The 10,909-nt window shown below is 36.9% G+C and overlaps 1 protein-coding gene across 4 annotated transcripts; it reads left to right on the top strand.

Annotated features, from left to right (window-relative positions):
• The first annotated feature begins 1,003 nt into the window (after positions 1-1,003).
• LOC116248466 (kinetochore protein SPC24 homolog) lies at positions 1,004-10,056 on the top strand. Of its 4 annotated transcripts, XM_050076187.1 has the most exons (7): positions 1,019-1,304; positions 3,152-3,413; positions 7,266-7,405; positions 7,497-7,597; positions 9,141-9,214; positions 9,412-9,482; positions 9,668-10,056. In XM_050076187.1, exons 2-6 carry the CDS (start codon positions 3,236-3,238, stop codon positions 9,450-9,452), a joined length of 534 nt encoding a protein of 177 aa, XP_049932144.1. In that variant the 5' UTR covers positions 1,019-1,304; positions 3,152-3,235; the 3' UTR covers positions 9,453-9,482; positions 9,668-10,056. The 4 variants fall into 4 exon arrangements, with proteins under 4 accessions (XP_049932142.1, XP_049932141.1, XP_049932144.1 ...); XM_050076186.1 differs by lacking the exon at positions 9,412-9,482 and having other exon boundaries at positions 1,026-1,304; positions 9,679-10,056; XM_050076185.1 differs by lacking the exons at positions 9,141-9,214; positions 9,412-9,482; positions 9,668-10,056 and adding an exon at positions 7,844-9,131 and having other exon boundaries at positions 1,004-1,304; positions 3,129-3,413.
• Positions 10,057-10,909: the final 853 nt, after the last annotated feature.

Below are 10,909 nucleotides of genomic sequence, written 5' to 3'. Positions count from 1 at the left end.
ATGACCGAACAAGTACGAGGGATCTCCATTCTCCAGTTCCTTATATTTGAACAACTCCCAGTGCAAACATGCTGGTGATGTTGGCTCCCTTGAATTTAAATAACCTTCTCCATCCAATTATGAGTCATTGTGAAAATTTTCATTTTCATAGTTTAGTAGGAGTCGTATTATATTTAGGTAAACATCCAACCCATGCAAATACAACTAATTAACACTAAACAGGTGGGTGGCTCACAGTACCTTGCTTGGATGTCAAAATGATCAATATAACCTTAAGAGAGAAAAAGGAAAAACATCTATCTATGAGGGCAAAAAATGAAAAAAAAAAATCGTGGGTGTTTGACAATAGAAAGACTCTGTGAGTTTTTATGAATCTACACAAACAATTGGGTCAGTTTCGTAGAACAATAGTTTTTAGTATTTTGTGAATCTGTCTCAATTTTTGTGATAGAAAACTTACCTAGTCTCTCCGATGATAAACAGCCCACAGACTTGTCTGTCATCAGGCTAGCTGGTATGTATATATATATATATGTAAGTACAGTCAAATCTTATCTTTCATATGTAAAATGTTGCCAATTATAAATTAAAAATCTATTAGTAAAAGGCAGTCACTACCCCCATTAATGACATTTTGTTTGTAGCAGCAGCACACGATACTTTTAGCAACAATCTATGGTACTTTTAACGACAGATGTTCAGTTTTTAACCATCCCGCCAGTATCCAACTTTCGGCATATTTGAATTTCAAAGAGACAGATACAAATGTGTGTATATATATATATATTCAAACTTAAACGGAGCTTAGTCTTCACATTAATCAGCCAAATTGGGCTGACAGACTCGAACCATACGTAGATCTTTAGGCTCCACCATTAAAAGCAAGTCCCGGCGGAGCCCAACAAGTGTGAAGCGCACGCCTCGAAGCGCATCCGGACAGAAAACGCATCGATGCGCATGAGACGCAAACTAGCCTGATGCGCGCCCGCCCGCCCGCATTTCAAAAACACATGTTCAGAACATTTTTTCTTTTAAATTTTAACGAGATTTGCATCCTCTTTCGTTTTTCCAGTTTTCCCCTCGTCGAGAAAAACGGGGCTTCTCGATCTCAAGCCCTTGTCATTCTGTTCTTCCTCCACTCAGCAACCCTCTCCTCTCTCTCCACCAAACACCGGCGACCATCTATCTCCCTCTCTCCGGTGCCCCGGTCTCTCTCCGTCCGGCGAATGCTGGTGGCGCTCTCACTCTCTGGCGAACGTTTATCTCACTCTCTATCCGGCGAGCCCAGATAAAGACACGATCAGGTGAGTTTATCTTTCTTTCTCTCTCTCCCCTTCTCTCCCGGTTGAAGGCTTCCGGCAGAAATGTCAAATTCGCCGCCACATTGCCTCTCTTAGTCGCTTTCTCTTGCAAAGGGTGGGCGGCCGACCGGCAGTGGTCCTTAAATCCGTCTATCTTGTCTGCAACAGGGGCTGCCGGCCGGCAGCTCTTGCCTCTGTTTCTGTTTCATTTCTTTGAGTTTTTTGTATCATGTTCTTACTCTGCTTTTGGTCGTTAATCAAGATGTGTCTGACTATTATTGTGATTTCTTGATTTTAGCCTAGTGTTAATAGACTTCCAATGAATGACCAAAACAGCTGCTGTGTTATTTCTATTTTCGATATGACCACGGATGCCTTCTTTTGGTTCTTAGATCAAGATGATGTTAATTGAATGAAACTTGAGTGTCGTTAGATTTTGGTGTGTATTTAGGATCTCTTGTTATGCTTGGCGTCAAATTAAATGAGGATCTTTATTGTCGCTTGTTTGCTTTCTTTGATGTTGTGTGTAGTTAATTTTATTGAACAAGTTTTGCATCTTAATTGATGGTTCCTTCATTGACAGTTAAGGAGAAGTCTGTGCAGAACTGCTTGTTGAGTGCACATGAAACTTGTTCCCTTCAAATGCTAGATTATGTATATGTTTTGTGGATCTATACATGACCTGTGCATCTGCTTTTGTGGAATATTTACACTTAATCTAAAAACTATGTTAGATCGGCTTATGGCATCTGGAGCAATCTTCTCTGTTCCGACAGTGGTCTTTGAACATAATAAGACTTAATCTTGTCAAGGATAAAAAAGTAATAATTGCCAATGATGTATAACAGTAGCATCTGTTAACTGGTTGTCATGTGCTTGGTTCTCAAATAAGTGGTTAATAGGTTATTTGGGCTCTAGAGGGCAGCATGAACTATATAATTTTAGAATTCCATTCTATTCAGGCTAAGTACACTATCCTGTAGTGTATATAAGAAAAAAAGCTAAATTTTTCTGGTGACAATAATATCCTGATGCATTTCATATGCTTCTTTTTATATATTAATTAGTAGATGGTGTGTGCTCTACTTTGTATATTCTGCTTAGATATGCCTGAATACATGGGGATGGCATCATTTTTCACAAAGTTCACAATGTAACTTCCATGTAAAAGGATACATGGTGGAAGTCAACTTGGAGGATCGTTGTGATATAGATTTTTTGTCGGTTGGATAATGTTTAAAAGTTTTGTAGTCCTATGATCAAATATATCAGATATACGTTCCAAATTTGCAGAACAAAGACTTTAAATTAGTTGTGCATCTTCCTGGCCATCCTAAAAAAAATGTAAATCTGTCCTTCTGACCTTTGTAAGTGGGAATGTAATGAAAATTACATATTTGGGATAGCAGATGCATGTGGGAATCTATTGAATGCAACATGTGGATAAAAAGCATAGAAGGTATTGTTAGGATGTGTTGATTTGGAGATGACCCCACCTCTGTTTGATACTACTTTTTATAAGCTTTTGTTAGGTTAGGTCAATTTGAGGGGGACTCCACATTCATTTCAGCTAGTTTCAATATTTTCTAGTTTGGGATATAAATTTTTTTTTTTGTCTTACATTGTGAATAGAACTTAATTATGATTTGCATGTGCTTGTATGTGCATAAGGTGATTGAGATGAGTTAATTACCTCAAGAAGTACCTATTTTATATAGTTGTTTAATTATATACTTGTCTTGTTAGTTTTTTTTTTAATTTTATTATTTTTGTTGATACTACATATTTTACTATCTTGTCCTGAAACTTATGGTTTAATGCTTTGAGGCTTATGCTTTGCCTCTTGATAGGCTCAACTCCTTGCTTCGTCTCATCACCTTTTTAACAACATTGTTGAAAAGAAGGGCAACACAAGAGGGTGACGACCACCTTTGATGGCGGATCGAACAAGGAAGTTGGGGATCAACGACATAATCTCTTTTGCTGATGATCTCATTGGCATCCTTAAATCTCGGAGAGATGTCGAAGACCTCGCCCACGTCTTTGATTCCATCGCCGAGCTCCAGTCTTCCTGTAGCAGGGACAATTTTGAGTCCTCGATCAACATGGAAGGTCAATCTCATTTTCAATTCTGACCTCGTCATACTAGAAAAAACAATCTACAACGTATTTGATGTTCAAGAAATTACAATATTTATGGGGCCGAAAGTTTCTGTTACCTGTCTATGTGTCAAGGATATTTCCTTCTTCTCTTGGTCCATTTGCATACATTAATGTATATGATGTTTTCTATAGTTTTGATTGATTCAAGGCTACTTTTCAGCCATTGGATGTTGAAGAGAGAGAATCCTATTCTTATAGGTCTGAAGTTGTTTTAATTATGCCTTGGTGTAGAAATGATTGTTTCTTCTTTTTAGATTCACTTGCACATATGTATATGTGTGTTGTCTGTTGCTTCAGTTTGATTTACAGCTGTCCTTAGCCCTTGGCTGTCAGAGGGCATCCTAAGTTTATTTGAAAGAGTTTTGTTGTGCCTCTCTTTGTAGTAGAGATTTTTCGCTTTCCCTTGATTCATTTTATGTGGATATGTTTTCATACCTGTTGGTGTCATAGGGGTTTGATTTGGTTCGAAGGCATGTTGCTTGGCCTGGTTCTGGAGGAGCAAATGCATCATGTGCCTTGTCTTTCACGTGCTCCAATGTTGTCTTTTAGAGTTTAAAATTAACTTGGTTTAGCTGGGTTTTTCATGTAACTTTCAATTGCTGTTATAGGTGTTTAAGCAGACCTTTTGCTTCGTATCTATGTGCTTGAGTTTATTGTTGTATAGATGATTTCGGAATCCTGGTTTTCTTTTGCACTTTTATGGTTTGATTTAGCATAGTAAGCAATCTTATCCAGTTATCCTTCATTTGCTTTTGGGTTGTGGAGGCGTGAATGCTCAGTTTGGTTTTAAATTGTATATTTATGCTTGTGTGTGTGCATGTGTGTGTTAATATCTCAATCTATAGAGGTCTAGGTCTTCCATTTGACATTCTAGCATTTCTGGGTGTGCATTTTTGCTCTAGAGGTTCAAGTCCTTTAGTTGCTTTGCTGTATAGGTTTTGCATTGGAGAGTTTCAAAATGCTTTGATTCTTCTATTGGAGGTTATTGGTTATGTGTCCTTGAGAGTCCAATTTGTTTGTGCTTGTGGAGGTACTCAAGTTGCAGTCACTTTTTATAGGCTTCATTCTCTTGCTGAGAAAGTTTGAGCCATTCGAATGCCCTTTCTTGGTAGCTGCATCTGTTCATGGGAGGGATTTAGGAAACCTGGGTTTTTGCACTGGTTTAGGATATGTTGTTTGAGATAGGAAGAGTGGTATATGCTGATGTTGGTTTAGATTCTAGAATTACAGTGGAACTAAAACCTTTGAGATTTATGGGAATGTGGTGGTACACTTAGTGTTCATGACATTGAATGTCAAAGGAAGCATAAGTTGTCCTGTTATGTGGCATTGATATGTGCAATCTTTGCATCATTTTGATGTCTCAGCTGCTGGAAACTAATAAATTTTGGATGTTGTAAGTATGCTTTGAATTTTGTAGGGTTCTTTCCAACGTCTTTCTACTTTCTAGGCCATTATCTTTGATTTCTATTGTGTGGTTGGTCTATTTGATGTTTTTCGACTCTGAGAAGTTGGAGTAAATAGTCAGGTGCACTGTTGTAAAGTGCATAACTCAACATGTATCAGTTGGGCCAATAGTTAGTTAAACATAAGAAATTGTAAATGTATTTTTTAGATGTTAAAGAAAATGTCACACATAGATATAACAATGAACACTCACCAATTTAATATATATAATGTTGCGACAAAAAAAAAAGAATACGTTTGAGTCTTATACATCACAAAATGAACTTGTTCACTGCAAAATTATATATATATATATATATATATATATATATTATTGGAAATTAGAATATGTATGAGGTATGGCCCTGCCCCGCACCTAAGTTTTCTGAAAATGCTTTGTGCAGGTGTCCGAATTTGCACGTCTCCACAGCCATATCTGCACCCATGTGACATGGATGGCAGGTCTACACTACCAATCATAGTCGCAACTCACAAATAATGTCTCAGAGTTTTAAACGGCGAGGTTTTCTTGGGTGTAATATGGTGGGCTTGAAAATTACGGGAAGGAAAAAAATGGTATTTAAAAAAAAATAAAAAAACTAAAATGGGGAAAAATAAAATAAGTGAGAAAAAAATAACACAAACATCAAAAGATAAGATTTTCAACAAATAAAAAATAGAAAATGACAAAAAAAACTGTTTGGCATTAAAAAAATGAAAAAAAGGTGAAAAAACGCGAAAAAAATGCGTTAAAAGCGCATTTTTTCGTTTTTCACGTTTTTTTTAAGTTTTAAATGGCATTTCATTTTCTTGCGTTTTTTCAATACAACACGTTTTTTTGTGACTATGGTTATCAACCAAGTTTAAGACTTTAACTAAGAGTATATTATATTGGTTTTTAATAATCTGAGACATGATTCAGAAATTGACTGTTGAATGCAATATCCAAACTTTCTTTAACTTTCTTCTCTGGGCTCTGAGAATGTGGAAACACAACCCATCCATCACTTCAACATTATAAAAAAGATGGACCAAACAGCGATCACTCTTAAAGTTTCTACCAAATCCTCAAATTCCAAAAGTTGATACCTTTACGACAATATGCAAAATATCTATCAATGTTATTGTTATTGTATCAGTCAATTCAGTTGTCATGAGTTCATGACACTGTATCTTCTATCTTTCCAATTCATGTCAATTCATCAAGTTCTTACTTTTTCAGGATTTGCATCAAGAATTTTTCTTTCAGTTGATGATGAGAAGACATTGCATATTTAAGATGAATTTGCCGCAGTGAATGGAACATATGCATCACAGATTATCTCTCACTGTACTGTTTGTTTCTTTCTAATGTCATGTTGGGAACTTGATGCTGTAGAAGAACGAAAAAGGTTTTTGATTGAGACAAAAAACCCAACGAGCGACCAGGTAGTTGAAACTTGAAAGACCTATCACCTGGCTATGTACTCTAGCATAAGCCTATCACCTGGCAATTTTTTTTCCTGTTAAAAGTTAAAACTATCTTCTGCATACCTCATTTTCCTTTTGCACTTAAACTAGCCACATCTGATCTTGTGCTAACATTGGTAAGGTCAGAAGTACATCTTCATCTTCCAGTTTCTAGGTCTCACCATAGCCAATTTCTGCTAGACTGCTACCAATGTAGGAGCTACATTTTTATGCGTCCTGACTAAATGATGTTTGGTTGAGATTCTTGGGTCAATCTCTTTGCGACGATAGTTACAAACTAATTTCAGCCAATCGTTTTCTTTCACTGGTATGCACCATCATTATGTTGGTCATTTGAAGCCATATCTTCAAAATGTAATAGAAGTCTATGGTAAAAGTGAAAGTATTTTGTACTTTTCACAGTAGAAATAGGTTGTCAGAGATAAAAAAGAAGGGAACCCCTGTTTCTTCAATCACAAATTAGTCTCCGACTCTCCCATGCACAAATCTAGCCTCCATTCATGTTTTCTTCCTTAAACTGCCAAATGCTTTCTCATGTACAACTCCTAAGACTGTCTAAGAGTTGAGTTCAGGTCCCTCGTTTTTTCCACTGTTCCCATATTGTACCTGTACTTTGTTACAACAGTGTAACATAACATTTGAGCCCCTAGTAATGTATGTATCATATGACATGGAACAATCCACAACACTGTTCAAATGTCTATTATGATTTCAGATTTCATTTACCTTGCTTATTAGAATACTGAATCATATATTACTATATATTGTTATTCTGTCCTCTTTAGGATAGCTTGCAATTCTAATCTGAATGATCTGTATTTTATTATGATGCATGTTCCCACTAATTTTGAAGTTTTTTACTCCCATAATTGATTACATTTGCAGATGTTAAACAAAAGATTGACACATGCAGACAGAAGATAGATGGCCAGAAAGAAACCATTGCAGAAGATGAACTAAAGCATCTTCAAAATAAACTAGAGAGTGAACTGCAACAAGAGCAAGAACTCCACCAGAAACTCAGATAAGTAAAGTACAAGTTATACTTGTGAATTTGTGTTATCATGACCCTTCGGATTTCTGTATATCTCTAACAAATGTTTTCCTGCCAACACAAAAATTATGGAGCAGATAGATGATTTTGAAAGTAAAAAGGTCTATATCGAAGAACGCAAGAAAGATTTGATGAGTGTGAACAAGGAAGACTCTCGAGCTCAGTAAGCATTTAGAGTTACTAGTTTAGTTTCTTAATTATATGTTTAAATAGTAAATTTATTTCATTAGTTAGTAAACCCAACCATTGTTGTAAAAAGTCATACTCCATGTTGTATCAAAATTCTAAATCACATGCCATATTGGCCAAAAATAAGGTGAACAAACTTACTTGTTTTTTTGACAATCTATTGGCCCATATTGGTTGATATAAGCTGATTCAGCCTCGTACTGGCTGATTTTTTGAACAGGACCATATTTGCAACAATATTGCATACTTGTGCTTTGATATTGGCGTTGGCAATTTACCAAACTACCGAAAGAATACCCATCTTTAGGGCCCTATTCATTGAAGAACACAAGAAGATAATGACTGTGAAAGAAGGAAAGACAAGAATCTCATTAAGCACTTGGAAGCAGGCAATGCTTGGTTACTAGTTTGGCATTTGTCATATTTTAGCTGGCAGAATTTGTCTCATGAGTTTCAAAGAGAGAATACGTCGACATTGACTTCTAGTATTTCTCATGCATCTGATTTTTGCACCAGTAAAATATGCATAAACAGTAGAGAAACAAACTGACACACACACACACACACAGGCACATGCTTCACATATAGTGGAAAACACATTGGGTCAGGTAATGGAATAAGGATTTGATTGAAATATTTCAGCAGTTTGCTGCAAATGTGAGTGCATTGGTTGATAACTTGATATGCATGTACAGATATGCAACAGCTAATGCATTACCCTTCTCATTCAGGGTCCTTTGGGGTGACCAATGTGGGGCTGAATAATGCTTGGGTGTGTTCATTGTGTTAGATTATTTATCATTGTTTAGTAATAATCCTTCCCTTGTTAGTTGAAGTCTAAATTTTTCTTGTACTAAGTTCTTTTATTCGTCTTCTCCATTTCCTTGACCAGGTTGGACCCATCCCTGAAGTTGTTGACCTTGTTCTATTTGACAAAAGCTGTTTCCCTTACACAAAAGGCGCTTTACTTTTGCATCATGATAGATTTGGAAATAAATGGAAAGGGAGCATTTTTGAGAAATAATAACGACAGTTTTTTTTTTTACTTCTTAACCAACCCAGATTGGTCACTAACCTCCTCTGCTTGGATGGTAGTGGAGAGAAGGATACGAGAGGGAGAGCGTTTTTTTTCTAATTGTTAATTAACCTAGATCAGTGACTAAATTTGGAGGAAATCAAACAATGGGATGAACATTCTTAGCATCCGAAAAGGTGAGGATCAAGCAGTGGGATGAACATGTCTTAGCAGCCGAAAAGGTGAGAATGAGTTTGGAGAACAAGAAAATGATGAGAGTTTTGGGAAGGAAGTTGCTAATAAGGGACTCTTAAAGAAAAGATAAATTTGTTAGTCATTAGGTCATATTGTGGTCCATGATTTCTTTTGTCAAGTCATACGCTTGCGGTTTAGTTTGTATTTTATTATTCCATAGTGATTATGAATCACCCCAAAGGTAATTTTGCTGATGATTTGACAGAATAACATCTAAGTTTCTAACTAAACTTCCCTATTATTGTAGGAGTGAGATTTCATTGTATGCATCTGTGACACATGTTATACCAGATATGGCGGATAAAACGGGGATTTCTGGCTGTATCCTCTTAATTGCTAATCTTGCATGATTTTCTTCTGTCATTTCTTTTCCTTATGCAAATTTCTTTCTCCAACATGCCTGCTTCCTGGATCTTCATTGATGCCGACATCTAAACAAAGAAAATATTGTAGACCTCATTTAAATTAGGCATGGGCAGTCCCTATTATCCTAGTGCTCCTTATTTAGTTTGACTCAGGTCAACTCTCATGTGATCGGTGGAGTTGTAAAGATAACTAAGTTGATTGGTATCCGGTTCGAAAATAATAGGTATGCTGCTCTTCGTGCTTTGCGTTGATGCTCGGTCTATTAATTTTTTTCATGTCAACAAGAAAAGCAAATTTACCTTTGCACTCCTTGAACTCATCCAACATTTGGACTGGTTCTTTAGGTGAGCCGGGGAACCTAAAACTGTGTACCACTGTCTTTTGTTCTCCTTTTTGTTTTCCTTTAAGATATGCTACAGATATTGTTGATCGAGACAAGAGAAAAATTGACAAGTTCAGTTTTGATCCTGCAAAGACATCTGATTTTGAGCTATGCAATTCTCTCTGGAGGATGGGGGATATCTGAAGTTCACTTGCACAGCTATTTCCTGAAGCATTTACAAGTGAGAAGGGAATTAAAAGCAGAGCACCAAGAAAAACTAGCTTACCATAACTACTTTACTTATCTTCTCGTTGAACACTCTGAAGCATTTATTTAAAGATCCACTGATCAATTGTCGTGGTTGTTATGATCAGTGGTAGTGAAGATGTGTTCATAGGTTAATTTAACCTGTAAACATGTAAAGATGGTTTGATTACTGGAAATGTATCCGGTTATAAGAATAGTATGTTCTGCAGCATGCGTTATCAAATATTGGACGTCAAGAACACCAAAACGTTTTCTTGGAAAACCCTTTAAAGCATTGCAGGCATTCCATCTCTCGCCTGGAATGCCTAGAGCGCAGCAATCAAATTGGACTCGTACGCAAGGCCTTTGATAGGAACACATGGAACAGGCATATGCCGTTATGTGATGTTCCACGTCTTCCTGTGGTAAACCATGCAACACGAGGACGCTTCTCCATGTTCTTATGTCTATTGCTTGCATGCACGGGGGAGGAGCACACCCATGTTCTGTTCTCAATATCCTCCTGAGACCGCTAACCAGACGACCTTGTAGGAGAGCTTCCTAGGGCCATTAGATTTGAGACCAACCTATTCGTTCCCACTTGAAAATGGAAAATGTATCCCGGGATGCCTCATCCTGTCCAATGATCTGCTCCCGTAACCTCTTAAAGTATGAACTGATTATGCACTAAGAATTGAATCGGATATGTTGACCCAGATTTGTGTTAAATTTTGGACAAATATCTTGGTCTAAATTGAAAACCAATCTGGTTTGGGCTTCTTTTGCATGCTGCAAGAGCATCTTATTTTCCTCAGGCCCGTTACACATTTTGTGCTTGAATTTAGCGATACTCAAATCCAGATTCAGGTTCTAACGTTTGCATTTTGGAACAAAGATAACTCATAATTTAGCACTGATGTGCGTTCGATCCACGTTACGTATGGTTCAAGATGTCTGAGTAAGTAGGATGACATGGACATACACAGATGATGCAGCTAGTGAGGTAAAACTGTGGCTCATCAATTGCTGGTTGAAGACTTGGATCTACACTGGTGATGGTGAATAATCTAGCAGTGAATTTA

The sequence above is a fragment of the Nymphaea colorata genome, chromosome 2 (assembly GCF_008831285.2).
Source record: "Nymphaea colorata isolate Beijing-Zhang1983 chromosome 2, ASM883128v2, whole genome shotgun sequence".
NCBI lineage: Eukaryota > Viridiplantae > Streptophyta > Magnoliopsida > Nymphaeales > Nymphaeaceae > Nymphaea > Nymphaea colorata.
The sequence above is the reverse complement of the archived record's forward strand: the minus strand, read 5'-3'. Positions and strand labels throughout refer to the sequence as shown.